The 20012-nt window shown below is 37.5% G+C and overlaps 1 protein-coding gene across 2 annotated transcripts in view; it reads left to right on the top strand.

Moving 5' to 3' along the window:
- The window catches only part of AMMECR1 (AMMECR nuclear protein 1), a 111405-nt gene that overhangs the window by 32710 nt on the left and 58683 nt on the right, over nucleotides 1-20012 (top strand). Inside the window, exon 2 of one of the 2 annotated variants that reach the window (XM_019824159.3) lies at nucleotides 18455-18565. The exons of the other annotated variant lie outside the window; for it this stretch is intronic. Within the exon in view, the coding sequence (XP_019679718.2) occupies nucleotides 18455-18565 (111 nt within the window). The remainder of the gene's footprint in view (nucleotides 1-18454; nucleotides 18566-20012) is intronic. 2 annotated transcript variants of the gene reach the window in all.

The following is a 20012-nucleotide window of genomic DNA, read 5'->3' as shown; positions in this document are numbered from 1 at the left end:
ATTTAGCCCTTACTGTGTGCCAGGGGCTAGGGATACAGCCATGCAAAAGACAAAGTGCCCCTTTGGAGCTTACAGTCTAGTAGGTCGACAGGAAACAAATAGCGGCATGCACTGTGAAGAAAAAGAAAACACCTTAAAATTTTTGCTCAAACCATGAGATTGTAATAGTTACCAGTGACCCCCGGTAGACTGTCTGAAAGAATCAGTTATTTGAAAAATGGCCTCAGAAAGGAATATTGCCTCTGACGCCCCTTAGCAGTTTCTCCTTTTCATTCTTCAGACTAAGACCTTGCTTTTGTGTATGGTTGTGAGTAACCCTGGTAGAGCTGGACTGTAAGCACATGGCCAAGTACTTAAAGACAGATGGTAGAGGAAGGCCATTGAGGTATAAAACACCTCCGGGAGAAGCAGTCTCACAACAAACACTTCGAGAGTTGTGTTCATCTTTTATTTTTTAAACGTAATGTTTTGCCTTTATAGGGTGTTACATGAAAACATTGAAAATAGATAGATTTTTAAATATTTTTCAACTATGCTCTGTTTAAGCAAACACAGTATAGGGGCACCTGGGTGGCTCAGTCAGTTAAGCATCTGATTTTGCCTCAGGTCATGATCTCACAGTTTGTGAGTTTGAGCCCCTCATCAGGCTCTGTGCTGACAGCTAGGAGCCTGGAGCCTGCTTCAGATTGTGTCTCCCTCTCTCTTTGCCCCTCCCCCACTTGTGCTCTGTTTCTGTCTATGAAAAATAAACGTTAAAAAAAAAGAAAAAAAAAAGAAGAAAACAGTATAAAAAAGCAGCCTCCTCAGATGCTTCTTGTTTTATGGCATAAGACTGTAGAATAAGTTTTTGGGTTTTTTTTTGGACATAAGTGTTTCAAAAGTTTTGAAGAACAGGGAGTCTGCAAGTTGGAAGGAGGCCATTCTTACCATGAGGCAAATATACTTGAGTTTAATTTTTAAACTATAACTGCCGTTTGACCTTAAATTAAGACAGTCTGTTTCCATTGTGGTGTTTTACTGGTTTAACAATGAGAACATTTAAAGCAGCTGCCACCAATTAAAATGATTCATAAATGCTGGTTGTAAATAAATATTCTTGAAGTTTTAACTCAATGAAGTCAAAAATTTTTTAAGTGGCACTGTCGTTCTGGAAAGCAATTTGATAAAATGCATCAAGAGCTTTAAAAAATGTTCATACACTTTGATCTGGTAATTATGTTCGTAAAAAAAAACACCTTATCCTTAATAAATCTAAGATCTGGATAAACTTTAATGCACAGAGATGTTCCCTACAGTTTTAACAAGAAGGAAATGATTGTCTAGATTATGGTACACCCATATGATGAAATATCATGGAGCCATTAAAATATTTTTGAAGAATCTTAAGCATGTAAGATAATGTTCATGCAATTCAGTTGAAAAACAAACTATCCGAAAATATACAGTATGGCATTAGCTATGTGAACCCATTTTCATAGAAAATGACTATCAGGAAATGTAAATTTTCATTTTCTTTGGGTTTGAGATTATGTGTGATTTTTATTTTCTCCTTTCTACTTTTCCATATTCTTCAACATGTTCTTATAGTGAACATGCCTTACATTTGTAGTAATTAAAAAATGTTATAGAAGTGTTTTGATCCTTTCAGTGGGATGCTTTTTTTTAATACCCAGTCCATTTATATGATCATGACATAATTCTTCACAGATTTTCATCTTTACAGCACTTCTTCTTTCTAGTGTTTCATGTTTGAACCTTCTGTTTCTTTTAATTTTTATGGTATACACAGTGTCAACAATTGTATTTATGCTTGTGCTAGTTTCCAGGTGTTCCTCTTTAAAGCCAGTAATTCAGTTCCCAGTTGGAATACTATTTTTCAGGTGGTTTATATCAAACAATACACACACATTCATAGAATGTGATAAACAGAGGTGGCCCTGGGGCCACACCACAATACCAGGCTCCAAATCCTGACCCCACCACTTAGTAGCTACGGAACTACTGACAAGTTAATTGCCCCCTCTGATCCCCAGTTTATCTGTAAAATGGAGGGTAATACTAGTATCTTCCTCATAGGGTTGTGGTAGGGATTTCAAAGAATTCTCACATGTAAACACTTGAGAAAGACCTGCCACATAATGAATACTTGGTAAAAGTTAGCTATTTTTAGTAGTGTGTGTGTGTGTGTGTGTGTGTGTGTGTGCCCGCGCGCGCGCACATACATATAACCACATACATATTGTCATGATCACTTGCAAAATACTGCTTTTTATCTGGCTTTTATTCCTTTATACAGTTGTGATTTAAAATTTTTAATCTAATTGTCTCATTCGTAGTCAGAGTTCGTTTTCCTGTTATGCTTTGAAATTATTTTTTAAAGCTCCATAGAAATCTTATTGATTTGTCTTGCAATCACATTTTCCTTTTCCATATTTGGAATTGATGATCGTTCATGTGGGCTGGATGGAATGAAGGTTGGCTTTGTTCTAGGTATAAAAGAACTTCCATTTACATACAGATAGTTGATGTACTCATTAACAGTTATTCTCATTGGTTGAATTATTTACCTTCCTTATTAAACACCACCTTAGAGAAGGAGGGGATGGGCAGTTAAGTAGGAGCTACCCCGAAGTAATAAAACTACATTTGTTTCATTGGAAACTCTATAATCCAGATGTCTCTAATTCATAAAGATTTTTTTTAATGTTTATTTTTGATAGAGAGACAAAGCACAAGTCGGGGAGGGGCAGAAGAGAAGGAGACACAGAATTTGAAGCAGGCTCCAGGCTCCACGTGGTCAGCACAGAACCCGATGCCGGGCTCGAACTCACAAACTGCGAGATCATGACCTGAGCCGAAGTTAGAGTCTTAATCGACTGAGCCACCCAGGTGCCCCTGGATGTCTCTAATTCAAATTGATCCTCTCATATTTGGGGTGAAAAGAGAGCTGCCTTTTAGGGAATCATGCATTGGGCTAGGCACGTATATTATGTAATTTTGTAGTCCATATGAGAACTATTTTATTATAAATAGAACAGTCATTCGGCAATTTTGTTGTCGTACGCTACAAAATGAGAAATGTATTCCTATAGATAACTTGGATTTAAGTGATGAACTGTTCCTTATAGCTAATTACAATAATGTTGCCATTGCTCGGTTTCATTTCTTTAAATTAAAAAAAATTTTTTTTAATGTTTGTTTATTTTTGAGACAGAGACAGAACATGAACGGCGGGGGGGTGGGGGGTGGGCAGAGAGAGAGGGAGACACAGAATCCAAAGCAGGCTCCAGGTTCTGAGCTGTCAGCACAGAGCCCAACGCAGGGCTTGAACTCATGGACCCTCACGGACCCTCACGGACTGTGAGATCATGACCTGAGCCAAAGTCGGTTGCTTAACCGACTGAACCACCCAGGCGCCCCTCGGTTTCATTTCTTTAAAGAAGAGGTGCTTCTGTGGCATGTTTACATTGGCAGAATGAGGAAAGACGCTGGGCGAGTTTGAAAGCATTAAGCTGGTCACTGAAGAACTGTTTTCATATAAAAAGATTTTTCATCAGTCTAGCAGTAATCAGTGGAGACATGTAGAGTCCAGAGATCTGCATCTTTAACTGGAAATTTGGTTAGTGTTTAATGTCAAGAAGGGGTGGGAGAGGTAAGCCCGATGAGAAATTACATTTTCCCTGGTCTTTGGTTCTACAACTATATAGAAACACTGGATTGAGCGTGAGGTTCCATAGGTGATTTTTAGATCTGGAAGTAGAGACAGCTCGAATAAAATACTTTATATCTGTCATATTTATCTGAAAAGCAAAGGCTTGGGGTGTTTTTGCTGGTTTTAAAGAAGAGGACTAGGTAGGCTCAAGGGGAAAAAATTAGCTTTCAGAGATGAGCATGTTCAGTGGCTCACGCAGGTGGCAAATCTTTCTTTCTTGTATTGCTGTAATGAGGCTGAGTAGGTCACCATCATTTCCAGACCCTGTGCACCACCTTTGGCTAATCTGTAGTCTTCCATGTACCTAGAAGTTCAGCTGGAGGCTTTTTAAACCAGAGTATTTAAATATACAGAGGAAGTTGTTGTACTGGCTCTCTTTGGTAGGGCTGCTGTGTTCCTTCTTATCTTCCCAGGGAGTTTGGTCCCTTTGTTTAGCTTCTGTTTCATTTGTTTACAAAGTTCTAGGCTTTGAAGTAGGCAGTTCTATAGGACTACCTAAAGAGAAGTGTAAGGCAAGAAGGTCAACAATTATTCTTCTCATTTCACTACCTTATTACCTCGGTTTCTCAGCCAGTGCCATTCATGGATTTTGCTTTTTTTCTCACAGGCTCTGCCCTGGCTCCCGTACTGCTATCCTAATTTTCTGTGAAACCTTCTGTTATTTTGCGCCTCCCAAACTAGAAGCTGGCTCGATTTCCTTTCTGAACATCGAGCTATCATGATGTTGCCTGATGTGTTGGTTGTAAAATAATTTTTGATGTAATTTCATGGCACACACCACATGATTTTTCTGTTTGCTCCACCATAAAAGAAGTTGGCGTATTTGAGTTCCTTGTTCTTAGGTGACTGCCCTTCTATAGGTATGGCTTTGTGATTGCAAGAGTCGTACTGTTAAGACTATAATAAACTTTGTGTTATCTAGTACAGTAGTGAGGTAAATAGCTGCGCCACTAAATTGTTTAAATCATCATAGCTGAAAAAATAGCCCTGTGAATATAGCAATAACAAAACAAACATACATCAGACATCAATTGTGATTATTAAAAACTTCCTCAAGACTTTTTAGGTGTTGTAAATAAGGCTGTTCAGATTGCATTTACTTTTTTTTTTTTCCATTTTAACTTGTATGGAGGGAGAATAAGAGGAGCGAGCTATTTTTGGCATCGACTTAGAAATACCAGTGTGACTGTTAACTGACACTTGCGTCAAGTTCAGTTTCAACCTGACTGTCTTGATTTTTTTTTTAATTTCATTACTCTGGATTTTAGAGCTCTTGAGTTGATATTTTCTTAAGATTGACATCTGTAACCTTTTGGTTCCGAGCAGTGCGTTGCCCCTGAAATTGGTTGAGTCACTTCATATTCTTCTAAGAGTTCACCACCTGTCATAGCTGAAGAGATCTGTCCCTTTTACTTTCTGCTTCCCAATCCATTTTCCTGTTTACTGTGGACTTTATTTGTGGGGGGCTTTTTTCCACATTTAATATGTGAAGCCTATCACAGAGTTTGACCCTTAAAGTGACTGAGTTTTAAAAGTCTTCGGGGGCACCTGGGTGGCTTAGTCAGTTAAGTATTGGACTTCGGCTCATGTCATGATCTCATGGCTCGTGAGTTCGAGCCCCACATCGGGCTCTTTGCTACATCAGCTTGAAGCCTGCTTTGGATCTTCTGTCTCTCTCCCTCTCCCTCCCTCTCTCTCTCTCTCTCTCTCTCTCTCTCTCTCTCTCTCTCTGCTCCTCTCCTCTCCTCTCCTCACATGCGCACGTGTGCACACTCCTCTCATAAGTAAACATTATTTAAAAAATTAAAACAATAAAAGGCTTTGGGAGTTCCACTTCAGTGCAAGAAGTTGTAACTGGTATAAGACTTGTTCCCTTCTGCCTCATGTACCCTGTAAACCACCAGGAACTGGACAGAAGATATTAAACAACTGTTCTCAGATGTTGGGCAACAGGTACCACAGAACTGAGAAAAAGGGAACAAATGAACCCTACAGTCACTCTGGCTTTTTCCCTACAGGCAGTTTCTGGACCATAGCATTGTAAGAGGGAACCCAAGCAGAGCCTGCAGTGTTGTTGACTTGATGAGACAGAGATAGAACTCCAGGAGGTCTAGGTGGCAGGAATTTGTAGAGCAGAGGACTGGGGGTGGGGGCCCACTCAGAAATAGCTCCAGAAATCTGCATAAATGTTCCCTTTATCTTTGGCTGAATATGAATTTGTGCATGTGTTGGGAGAACCACCATGGGGCTGGGCAAAAAACAATTGCTCAGGAGCTAGAAGTTGAAAATTTACTGGAGCTCATACAGGACCGAGAAATATTTGAATTCTTACAGCAAGAGGTAGGAGACCTTGCTGAACACCCAGAGTATTAAACAGAGACCCCAGGAAGGTCATACGTTAGTAATAGGGTGAATGTTAGCCCTAAAGTAAAGGGTACTCGGAACCCAAACTAACAAAACTTCAAGCCAAGCTTTGAAAAATAATTAGCTACAAATAATTTAGATGCATGACAAAACAAACTTCATTTCTTTGAAGCAAGACAGTAAAATCAAAACACTCAAAAATATAATGGTTATAATATCAGATATCCCCAAAATTATTAGACAGTCCAAGAAGCACTAAAAATGTGACCCATAATCAGGAAGAAGTCAGTCAATAGTAACAGAACTGAAAATGATGGTTATAGAATTAGCAGATGAGGAATTTAAAACCGCTATGAAACTATGTTCAACAATTGAAAGAGAAGCTTGAATATAATGAGGAAAGAAATTGAAGACCTATAAAGAACCAAATAGAAATTCTAAAGCTGAAAAGTATAGTATATGAAATGAGAAAGTCACTGGATGAATAGCAGATTAGATTGCACTCTGGAAGAAATGATCAATGAATTTGAAGATCTAACAATAGAACTTATCCAATCTAAAACAGACGATGGAAAAAAAAAAACAAAGAAAAAGAGTTTCAGCAAACTGTGGGACAATGTCAAGTAGACTAGTATACATGTAATTGGATTTCCAGAAGGAAAGGGGAGAGAAGGATAGGTATAAAAAAAATAGTTGAAGAAATGATGGCTAAAATACTCCCACAGATCCAAGAAGCTCAATGAACTCTAAGTGGGGTAACCACAAAGGAAACCACACTAAGACTATTATAATTGAGTGCTGAAAACAAGTGTTAGAGGGAGCATTTGAAAAGAAGAGGAAAAAAGAGACATATTACATACAGGAGAACAAAGATAAGAGATCCTGTATACCTCATCAGAAACAATGCAAGCAAGAAGACAGTGGAAGGACGTCTGTAAGGTGCTAAAAGAACAAAAGTACTGTCAACCTCAACTCCTGTCTCCAATGAAAATAAAAAATTAAAGCAAAAAGAAACGAAGGTGAAATATATTTTTTTCAGACAAACAAAAACTGAAAGAATTGTCACCAGCAGACCTGAACTACAAGAAATATTAAGGGAGGTTCTCCAGGATGAAGGAAAATGATTCCAGATGGCAATCTGGATCTCTACAGAGTAATGAAGAGTGCCAGATAAGTGCAGTAAGTGTGGGGTAATTAAATAAAGACTTTTTCCCTCATTTTAAAATGTCTTTAAAAGTTAAGTGATTGTTTAAAGCAAAATTAATAATCTGCTGTGGAATTTATTTATAAGGTATGTAGATCTAAAAGATATGATAATAGTCCCAAGGGATGGAAGGAATGAAATGGAAGTATGCTGCTAAGGTCCTTATGTTAAAAGGAGAGCAAGGAAAAGATGGGGAATGTAAAAACAAAAATATAAATATGGTAGACTTAAACACAATCATTTCAAAGTTACATTAAATATAAGTAGTTCAAATATTTATGCAAAATGCAAGACCCAACTATGTATTATCTATAAGAAACCAACTTTATGATTAAAGACACAGGTTAAAAATAAACAGATGGAAAAAAGATATGCAAATGCTAGTTATAAGAAAGTTGGAGTGACTGTGTCAATATGAGAAAAATTAGACCTCACGACAAGCAGTTTTACCAGGGAGAAGGAGGGACATTTCATCATGGTAAAGTGGTTAGTTCATCAAGAACACAGCACAATACTAAATATGTGTGCTCCTAACAAAGCTACAAAAGACATGAAGGAAAAAAAAAAAGATACAACTGAAAGTATAAATACACAAATCTACAATTAGATTTGGATATTTCAGTGCCCTTAACTCAGTAATTGATAGAATATGTAGACCAAAAAAAAAAAAAAATCAGTGAGGAGTTAGAAAACCTGACCAACACTACTATACCTAATCAACTGTACCTAATTGACATTTATGAAACACTGGAGCTAAAACTACCAGAATACATTTTCTTTTCAGATTCACATAGTGCATTTACTAAAATAGACCACATACTGGGGCATAAAACAAGCCTCAGTCTATTCAGAAAAATTGAAATAATACAAAGTATATTTTCTGACCAAAATGGAATTAAATGAGAAGTCACTACCAAAGGGATAGCTGGGAAATTCGCAAATATTAGGAAATTACACAGTACACCCTAAATAAACCATGGATCAAGGAAGAAATTATAAAAGAAATTAGAAAATATTTTGAACTGAATGATAATGAAAACACAACATTAAAATTTGTAGGATGTAGCTTGCACAGTGCTTATTGGGAAATATATAGCTTTAAAATAAGATCTAAAATCAATAATCTAATAATCCACCTTAAGAAGCAAGAAAATGAGGAGCAAATTAAACCATAAAAGGAATAAAATATTAGAAGAGTAGAAATCAATGAAATAAAATATTAACAATAGAGAAAAATCCATGAAACCAATAGCTAGCTGTTTGAAAAGATCAATAAAATTGATAAACCTGTGGCTAGACTGATATGAAAAAGATAAAAGCACAAATTACTAATATCAGGAAGGGAAGAATAGACATCACTATAGATCCTACAGACATGAAAAGGATAAAGGAATGTTGTGAATAAGTTTATGCCAATAAATTCTACAACTTAGATGAAATGGAAGAATTCCTTAAAGGATACAAATTACCAAAATTGACTCAAATAGAACTAGAAAACCTGAATGGCCTTATTATCTATTAAAGAAGTCGAGTTTGTAATTAAAAATCATCCCATAATTAAAATCTAAGCTCCAATGACTTTAATGTGAATTCTATCAGATATTTAAGGAACAAACCAAACTTGTAGAAAATAGAGGAGGACAAAATTCTTCCCAACTCATTCTATGAAGTTGGCATCACCATGATATCAAAAACTGAGAAAGCTATTACAAGAAAAGAAAACCACAGACCAGTATTCCTTATGTTTATACACACAAAAACCCACCACCAAATATTAACAAATTTAAAAAATGAACCTCACAGTATACACAAAAAATAACTCATAATGGATCATAAGCCTAAATGTAAAAGCTGAAATTACCAAACTTCTAGAAGAGAATAGGATAAAATCTCCATGACCTTTGGATAAAGATTCCTCTATCAGACACAAAACATGAACCAATAAACAAAAATCCATTAAGTTAAACTAAATTAAAATTGTGTGCTCTTCAAAAGATACCATTAAGAAAATTAAATGGCAAACCACAGACAAGGAAAATATGTTTGTAATAGACATTTGTGATAAAGCTTGGTATCCAAAACATACTTTTTAAAAACCTACAACTCCTGTAAAAAGAAGACAGTCCAATTTAATTTAAAAATGAGTCAGGGGTGCCTGGGTGGCTCAGTCAGTTAAGCTTCCTGACTCTGGCTCAGGTCATGTTCTCATGGCTCATCGAGTTCGAGCCTCACGTTGGGCTCTGCGCTGACAGCTCTGAGCCTGGAGCCTGCTTCACATTCTGTGTCTGCCTCTCTCTCTGCCCCTCACCTGTCTCTCTCTCAGAAATAAACATTAAAAATTTTTTTTAAAATGAGTCAATGAAGTTAAACAAGCACTTCCCAAAAGAAAATATGTGAATGAATAGTAAGCATTTGAAGAGATGTTCAGTATCCTTAGTTGTCAGAGAATTGCAAATTAAAACCACAATGAGATATCCCCTCACACATTAACTTGAATTAAAAAAAATACCGAGTGTGGGTGAGGATGTGTAGCAACTTGCACACTCCTACAATGCTGGTAGGAAGTGTAGTTGGTATGGCCACTGGAAATTGGTACAGCCACTTGGCTATTTAAATAGTTTGGTCGTTTCTTATAAAGGTAAAACATACACCTACTTATAGCCCAGCAATTCTCTTTATAGGTAGTTACCTGAGAGGAATGAAAACTTACGTTCCCACACAAATTTGAATGTAGATATTATCATAGAAGCTTTATATATGATAACCCCAAACTGTAAGCAAACCAAATATCCATCAGCCATATCCAAATTGTGGTATATCTATTCAGTGGAATACTACTCAGCAATAAAAAGGACCAAACACATGCATGAATGTCAAAAGCATTATTTTAAGTGGAAGAAGCTAGACCCAAGAGAGTGCATGTTGGATTATTCCATTTATATGAAATTATGGAAAAGGCAAAACTATAGGGACTGAAAGGTTAGTGTTTGCCAGAGTCCAGGAGTGTGGAGAGGGACTTTATTGCAGAGAGGCACAAGGGAACTTTTAGGGGTGATGGAAATGTTCTGTAATTTAATTGCACTATAGGTTATGTGTATGTACACATTTGTCAAAATTCATTGAATTTTATATTTGAAATGGGTGCTTTTATAGTATAGAAGTTCTACTTTGGTGGGAAGTAGAAATAAAGGTGATTTTTTAGAAAGCACTTTGGAAGTGAGGATGTCAATTCCATGTTAAAAAGAAAAAAAAAACAAACCCTCACCCTCTTGGGCATTTCAAAATAGAGGTTCTTGCAAGGTTGAACTCTTTCCTGCAAGGTAAAAGAGGGGAGGGGACAGGGGAAGGTAAAGGCAACCTAAGCAGCCCTGATACAAAATATGGTCTCAGTTGAGTGCTTTGCCCCTAGATCCTGCCTTTCTTCTAACCCCTAAAATGAGAAGGGCTTGCAGAATTCCTGCTACAATAAGCTGAGTCTCTCCAGCTCTTTTCTCTCAAAGGAGCAAGTAATCCAATTCAAGGACCTTGAAATCAAAACAGTTAACCTTTCTAAACCCCGAAAACTTCATAAACAACTACATCACAGATTTATTGCAGGTCTTATGAACCTGACAGATTACACTGGATCTCCTTGGAATGGGAAACAAGATGGAAATCTAGAATGAAGGAGCTAGATAGATTACTTTACAGCCCTTTTTATATTAGTGTTTAAATCTTTCAGCCTATTTATTTCCTATCTATTTCTGGTAATTGAGTGGGTTCTGAGGATAAGACAAGATGGTAGAGAAGCTAGATCATTAGCTGGGAAGTTAAGATACAGGTGAAAAACAAAACAAAACAAAAAACCTTTAGTTGTTTTCATTGTTTGAAGTATTAAGTATTCCCTAACCACCCACCATACGGGTTATAAAATGGAACCAAACATTTGGTACCAAATACAGTTCCATAAAAGTTTTTAATTGGCATAAAAAATAAAAGTTGACTGTATCAAAGCATTCTAAAACCCCTGAATCCAGTTCTCCTAGCTCTCTTAGTTTTGCTTATATTGAGTTTAGAATACATAAGACTTCATTAGAGGGTCTTTTTTTGCCTGGTCTGTTTTATATTAAAATAATTAATTCTTTTCATAGTAAAGGCAGAGTCTCTACCCTTAAAGCTCTTTGAGCAAATTGCTTCAGAACAGGAATTCTGAATATAAATTATTTCATTTTGGAAATCTATAGCAATTTGTCATTTAAAGTTTATTTTATGAGTTTATGAGCCTCATCCTTAAGATGCTACCTATATTAAGTTTAATACTCACTGCAGTATAAACTAAGACTAGAAAATGTGTGTAAATTTAGTGGTTTTTTTTCCAATGCAGGCAGACCTTCTCATCTAATTTGGGGCCCTAAAAAATAAGACAGGCTATCTCAATGTATCAAGTCTGAGACTGAATTTGTCTTTTAACTTTTTTTTAATGTTTTATTTATTTTTGAGAGAGAGAGAGAGAGACAGAGTACGAGCAGGGGAGGGGCAGAGAGAGAGGGAGACAGAATCTACAAAGCAGGCTCTAGGCTCTGAGCTGTCAGCACAGAGCCCGACACGGGGCTCGAACCGTGAACCACAAGATCATGACCCCAGCCGAAGTCGGACACTTAACCGATTGAGCCGCCCAGGCGCCCCTGAGACTGAATTTTTTTTATGTTTATTGAAAATCATTGATTTGGTCTTGCTAAAAGGAAGAAATGGTTCTTTCAGGTAGGAATTTGGTAGAATCAATCTAATCCCTTAAAGGATGCTTGTGATTTGGCTAGTTGTTTGCTGGTGATCATTACACTTGATTTATAAGACACACACACACACACACACACACACACACACACACACACACCATTCAACCTTCCCAGTCATCTGTAAGACTTCAGGCTGTCTCTCTTCCTCTGGCATTTGCCAGTTAAATTAGCATTATAAAAACGAGGGAGGGATATAATGCTGCCATGATAGAATTTCTGGGAACACCAGGCAAAGTACTGAAAGGTTGGTAATTCCCGATTCCCATTTTCAGATATTTGTGGTCTTCTCTACTAACCCATGCTGTCTGTTTATGTAGGGTCTCCTTATTTTCCTGAGCCCCACGGGATACAGGCTATTTACAGAAGTTGGAGAGAGAGGAGTATTGTATAAGGCTGCAATGATGATTTGGTGTTTTTTCCTTATCTGCAGTAAAGGATTGGTGAGGAGGAGAAAAGTGTAAGATGTATTGGAACCTTACCTTCTCCGCTCACCCTCCCACCCCCATTTACTGCCTCCTACTGTTCTCCTTTCAGGGTTTCTTACTTTGAATTTCAGATTATCTGGAAGAGTTAAGCCTCATTCATCCATTAATGATTCATTCATTCATTTAAAAGCCTTATTAAGTAATATGAATTAAACAGATCAATACCTAGCTTGGTAGTTGCTAACCAGTGGTAAATGGAAATTTTCATATGGCGGGAATTTTGACCTGGCATAAATTTGTAGATATTAGAACACTTGACTTTGATCCAGGGTGGCTAGACAGTAGGAAAAAAATGAAGGAAAAAGGTTGAGAGGGAGTCAGAAAGGGTGTTGGGAGACCCCCCAAAGATAAAATACTAGGTTTTGCTATGGGCTTCTAATGGGAATAGTATAGAAGCTTGTAAACTGTATCTAGTGTTTCTGGGCTGATCCAGCATTTCTAGTTTGTCCTGATATCTTAGCTAATCTCTCCTTTCCTGGAAGGAGGAGAATGAGATTTGTGCTTACATGTTTACCTCTGTCATATTCCTAAGAATTTCTTATTCTCCAGCATCTTAGAAGACATCTAGCCTTGCTACTCACAGTTTTGTTTTCCTGCACAAGTAAAAAAATTTGGAGTACTAGCCAGATTTTACAACTAACTAGCAAGGTGACTCTGCACTTAGTCTCCCTGGATCACTTTTGTTTTTCACCTGTACAATGAAGAGGAAATAGGCAACCTCTTAAAATTTCTTTCAGCTAACAACCTTAGATAATTATATAAACTTTGAACTATGTGCTCAAGCTCTTGTAGGGGGTTGCTATGGACTGAATTGTGGCCCCACAAAATCAATATGTTGAAGCCCTAACCTCCACTCTGATGGTATTTGGAGATAGGGCCTGTAACGAGATAATTAAGGTTAAATGAAGTCATAAGGGTGGGCCCCTGATCCAATGGGGTTAGTGTCTTTATAAGAAGAGATGCTAATTCTCACTCTTTCTGAATGCTCAGAGAAAAGGCCAAGTGAGTACAAAACAGTCCTCTGCAGGCCAGCAAGAGCTCTCACCAGAAACAACCCTCTGGAACCTCGATCTTGTACTTTCCAGTCCCCAGAACCATGAGAAAATAAATTTCTATTGTTTAAGCCTCCTGGTCTGTGGTAGTTTGTTATGGCAGCCCAAGTAGACTAATACAGGATTTAACCACATTGAGTGCCTTTTTACAAATTGAATCTGTAGTTTGTATGACTTGTAAATGAGATATGTCACTTCCCTACGCTGAAACAGGAAGTGAAATGTTTTAACCTGGTGGTGGAGGGAAGACTCCACCATTTCTGTTTTCCCGTGAGCTCCTAAGTTCTGGGGCAATTATGGTATTGAGTTGGGTGTTATGAGTATTTCAGTTGGATTATTGAACTGCGTAGCAGAACCTGAGCATAGTTGAAAAGCAAGCATTCTTTGATGGCAAAAGAAAAGAACCATAACTAGGTAGCTTCTCTTTTCCCATATCTGTGTATAATACGAATAGCCTTGTTGAATACTCCGTTGTAGTCAGTAGCGTTAGACTGGTGGGGATCGATACCAGATTGTTAACATTACTAACTAAAAATCTCATTCTAGGGAGAAAAAAATTGCCAGATCGGGGACTTGCAAATGTCTAAGGCTATTTTGTTTTCACCTGTTTCTGCCTTGGTATGGAGGAGATTTGTGGTAAAATATTGTTAGGTAAATATACCTTTTTCATAGCTGTACGTCTCCCACAGAAATCTGTCTAATCTGTTCTGGTCTGCTTCAGTAGTATCAAAAGAGGGATGTGGGAAGTGGCATGCAGCTTGGACTGGGAGTATCCTGTTCAGATTTACCTTGCTTTTCTGTACTTTTGCTCATTCCATGCAACTACATTTCCCTGAGAGCCACTACTATTTGACCTGATGGTATTATTGGCTGCCAGTTGGCAGAGAGGATTCACCTAGATTAGGTGGTTACTTCCTTTTCCTGTCTGTAGACTTGGAAAAATGGAGAGAGTTTACTTTCCTTCAAAAGGTTTCTCAGAACGTAATGGTACAAAATGTTCACAAGTAGGAAAATTCCTTAAAAAGCTCTGGCTGGTTACTCTCAGATAAACATTTCCATTAATATTTCATTTCATTTTGAGCCCCCTTCTAGTTTGTAGTATTTTTTTTTAGTGTATGTAGGTGGCTTCAAACCATATGGTAAAAGTATTTTCCAAAAACATTCAATCTTTGTCTTACTCTGAACTGTTTTCCTTATTTCCTTGTCGCCAAGCAGCTCCTCTCCACAGGCACAAATCCCTTTTTCTACGTTGATCTATCTCTGATTATGTTGATGTGGTGCGTCCTTTTGGGAACTCATACATGTTTAAGTAACACATTTAAGAATGAAATTGCCTATTCCCTCTGTGCATTGGGAAAAGAAAAATTTTTGTTGCTATTTTTAGGTAATACGGATTGAATGTTCCCATCGTCATTGCCCTGTACAGAGTCATTATCACACACAAGATGCAATCTCTTGTGCTCAGTGATGTTTATTCTGTTTCAGTCTACTTGAAAATTCTTTACTTCCCAAGTTCTTTCCCCCATCAGATGTTGTGTGTAGGTATTTTTGGTTTATTTTAATCCCATGTATGTGTTCTTTTTAAAAATCCTCCATTGAAGAATAATCATAATACAATACTGTATTAGCTTCAGGTATGCAACCTAGTAATTCAGTATTTACAGACATTCTGAAATGGTCACCACAAGAAGTCTAGTTAGCGTCTGTCACCATACAAAGTTATTACAATATTATTGACTATCTTCCCTATGGTGTACATAACATAGCCTTGTACCCTGTAACCCCCTTCACCTGCTTTGTTCATCTGCCTCAGCCCCCTTCCTTCTAGCAGCCATCAGTTTGTCCTCTGTGTCTCTGGGTCTGTTTCTGTTTTGTTTTGCTTGAACATGTACGTGATCTTTATAAAGTACACCGGATAAGCATTTGTAAATGAGAAATTACAGCCCGAGATTTTGAAGGCATAGTTTGATTCTGTCTACCAAAAGGCTGGTTTCTTCCATCTTCAGGCATCTATCTTAAACACAGTGCAGTTATAAAGTAGCAGCCTCTCCCATCGTTGACACACACACTTCCCCACGATACCAACCCCCAGAGTGGATGTTGCCCCGGGGCAGGTAAGGAACAGGGGAAGTACGGACAGTTCTGCATCTGCATTACCTGTTGTGAGGTAAAGAGAGCTCTTGAGAGCAAATAGTCCGCAGCGCCTAAAATTCATAAAATGTTAAATCTGAAAGAGACCATGGCATGTTCTCGAGATTCGCAGACTACTTTCCGTTCCCTCAAAGTGCTGTGCTCTATTACATCTCCATGCCCTTGCTGATGATGGAAAGGAGTACCTTTTCTCCCAGGCTACCTGGCTTACCCTCTCGCACCCGTACCCCTTGAATTCAGCGATAGCATAGCATTATAAGAAACCACATATAACTTTCCCTACTATGTGTCTTGAATGCCCTCCAATGTAGTTCAGAACCTAGTGATTAATTTGTATTTTTCTTCTGTTTACCCTTCAAATTTTGAATGAGTCGATGAGGATTATAGTAAGAATGATGTGCATATATATTTTAGTGGGATAAATAAGATAATTGAAGGGAAAGCACTTTTAAATATATTTTTTAAGTTTATTTATTTCGAGAGAAAGAGAGAGACTGAGGGAGTGTGTGAGCAGGGTAGGGGCAGAGAGAGAGAGAGGGCAAGAGAGAGAGGGAATTCCAAGTAGGCTCTGTTCTGTCAGCTCAGAGGCCAACGTGGGGCTCAGTCCCAGGAACCATGAGATCATGACCTGAACCAAAATCAAGAGTAGGTTGCTTAACTGACTGAGCCACCCAGGCGCCAGGTAAAAGCACTTTTAGATGACTTTCATTTCTCGGGTTTTTGATAGGGAATGAATTCACTCATACCTTTAGGTTTCTCAAGTCACCGAGGAAGAGAATATACCACTTAGTTCTGTGTCGTTGAGAAGCCATCATGGTATTTTAAAGACATGTTCGTATATGCGTTACAGTGTGATTCACTTGATTCTGAATCTGCCAAAGGACGTGTTATGTAGAGATGATTTGTGTAGGTGCTGTTATGGGAGAAGATTGGTATCTTACTGTCTGTGTAATGGTTGCTGACAGCGACTCTACCAAATTACAAAGTGAGAAGTAAAGAGATGAAATTCACCTGTAAAGAAAATATGTGGATTTTAGGATAGTAGTATTCGTATGAGTTAAACATTTAATTCTCGTCTTCCTGATAATTCTTAGTCAAGAGCAATTAGAGAAATGGTCCCACTGGAGCATCAGTATCTTGTCTCAGGTTATTAGATGTTTAGGTACATATGAGTGGAAACAGGAAACCTGGAATCTTCTGTTTGCTTTTCATCTTAGTACCTTTAATGTAGGTCATCCAAAACTTGAATACTAACATTGATAGTAATTTGGCCTTATACTTAAGTCATTTTTTTTCACTTCCTCTGGGCATTTGGTTCTTGGAAGAAGGTAGTACTTAGTACTGTTCCCTGCTTTGTATACGTTGTTTATTTGGGAACCTGTCTGCCCTTGTGGCTACCTGTCAGAATTCGGCGTTATTTAAATGTTTGAGATGAGTGATTGAAGTACTTGAACAGGATCTTTTCTCCCAATTGCTAACTAGCAAGTACTTTAAATACAGAATGTGTTCTCCAACTCGATAGCATATTATTAGAAATATATGACATATGGTATGTTCCCCTAAAATTTAAATTTTTAGAAAGCAGAAATGTATTATATTATACCAATAATACTGTGAATACTCAAATTAACATGAACCACCCCCAACTGTAGGGTAGTTCTCTTTATACAATGTGCTAAAATGTGTAAATTAACTTACTTTATAAAAAGTGACATACAGAGTTGCTTCTAACCAGAAAAGAATTGTTTTTACACTTACCCATTAATTGAGGCCGTCGCTGGTTTGCTGCAGCATCCAAACATCTACTGTACTAAACTTCATTTAAAACTATATTACTTTCTTGATGCCATTGTATTTGATGCTTGAGAGATTGTATTTGTTGACAGTAATTTTATCTAAAAATTAAAATAATTTTTCTGGTTTCAGAGCATTACTTTGTTAATGTTTGCTCTTGCCCTTTACCTCTCCAAACCCTACTCGTTTTTTCTAGGCCAAGCTGAAGATAATCAAACTTGATGAAATTTTCTTCTGTCCCCATAGACTAATTTATGGCATTTTGGGCACAGTTGAGAATACTTATTTTCTTTTGCCTTGTGTTAGTTAGCTGTGAACATGCCTGCCTTCTGTACTGGCTCCTACGACTATGCTTTAGGCAACCTTGTATTTCCCATAACTGCTTTCACAGTACTTTGCCCTGATATATTCAGTATTTGTTGAAATTTGGGTGGTTTGGGTTTTCTGTTGTTGTTGTTTGGTTGGTTGGGTTCTCTAAACTGGACTTAACAAATCAATTAGTAACTTGAGGTTTAAATGAGGACTCAGGCAGTCAGCCATGCTGGCGAAGGCTTTATAGTCAGGACTGCCCAGGTTGATGTTCCTATTTCATTATGAATTAACTGTGGAGCTGCCTCATCTGTAAAATAGGAATGTTTGTAATAGCATTACTCAGCGTCTGAGAGTTGTTGATGAGGATTAACGTAGATAATTTGTTTAAAACATTTATTGTGCCACCTAACTTACAGGATACACTCAATATATTCTAGCTATAGTTATTGTTAAATGCAGTCCCATTGGGCTAGACCCAGCCCCTTGGGGGCCTTTCATGTGGTCTTCATATCTCAGGCACTTAACCCTGCATATAGTAAATATTCAGTAAATAACTTGCTTGAGTTGAATTGATTGATTGACCCTATTTTTATCTTCCATTACAGCCCACTGTTTGTAACATGGAAGATCGGTCGAGACAAAAGATTGCGTGGATGCATAGGTACTTTTTCTGCCATGAATTTGCATTCAGGACTCAGGGAGTACACACTTACCAGGTGAAGACCAATTTTCGTTACCTCTGCTTCTACATTAAAAAAACAAAACTTATGAAACTTGAACCTGATAACTTCTTTGCCTGTCCTAAATTGTCAACATTCTTGACTCCTTTCACATCAGATTTTTTTCTTCTCTTCAACCATTTGCCTGATCTCTGGTGAAATGTTATTGCTACATATTACCATAATATAAAATACTGTGATTACATGTGTTCTGCCGTAGACATTGTGAAGTGTTTACCTTCAAAGGCCAGCTTTATTTTGTATAACTCGAAAACAAGTGGCCAGATGTCAGCGGCTTACCAAGATGTATTATTTCCACAGTAACACTGGGTCTCCTTTCTTAGGCTCTTTAAAAATTGTTGAAGTCTATTTCATCTTATACATGTTGTTACATACCTTTATGTACTTTTGAAATGAAAGAGGGGACCTAGGACGAAAGTGATACCGCAGCCTGGTAGCCCTAAAATCATTCACCTCACCCAGAATTAATTGTAGCTTCCTTATTTTCATTTCCTCTAACATGAGGACAGAGTCATGAATGCTCCATTGCAGTTGCTAAGACTTTGTCTTTAATTTCCAAACTCACAAAGAGCTATCGAGCATGCCATCTGATATTCGGGGGTCCAAGTTTATATTTGTTCCAAAATTATTGCAAAAGGAGAAAACTCCTTAAATAATAAGCTATTAGTAAAGGAATTTCCTGTTTTTGCTCACATTTCAGGGTGATTATCTGATAGTTTCTGTGGCTGTAATATTGTACATGTATCTGTCCAATAGGAAATTGGTCCCTACTGACTACTGGTACTTGGGGTACGTTGCTTAACCTCCAATAGATAAAGTAGTAATTACAGTATTTTGTTCTATCTACTTCATAGGGATGTTAGGGAGGTGTCAGGGGAATGTAGTAGTATTCAATCACTGCTTTGCTCTGGATTAACATTGTGGAACATTCATTATTTTATTACAGAATTGCATAAATGTAGCTCATAGTACCAATTCATAAAGTGCTGAAATGTAGCTCATACTACCAATTCATAAAATGCTGGTAACTGAGTTTAGTATTCTTATATTTAAAGGTGTAGCTCACAACTATACTGTTTTCTTAGCTTTCAGTGCAGCCCAGAAAGAAAAGCATAGGCATAGAGGGTCACCTTCATTTTTAGACCGATACAGGTATTAGAATTGAGTGTTTGGACTTGATTAAAAACCTACAGGTAGTAAAGGGGTCAAGACACACATTCTGGAAATGACTCGAACTTGCTAAAGATAGTGTAAATGCTGGCTGAAGCAAGTTGGATTTTTTTTTTCCCTGACCTGAAATATCATGGACTCATTTTGGGACTTTAGCAAATTCTGCCAGTGACTGCTTCTTTGGGACAGGTACATATGAAATTACTCTTTTAATAGCTAATCAGAGGCAATTTATTATCCCTTTCCAAAAATA

The sequence above is a fragment of the Felis catus genome, chromosome X, assembly GCF_018350175.1.
Source record: "Felis catus isolate Fca126 chromosome X, F.catus_Fca126_mat1.0, whole genome shotgun sequence".
Lineage (NCBI taxonomy): Eukaryota > Metazoa > Chordata > Mammalia > Carnivora > Felidae > Felis > Felis catus.
This window is presented reverse-complemented; position numbering and strand designations above follow the sequence as displayed.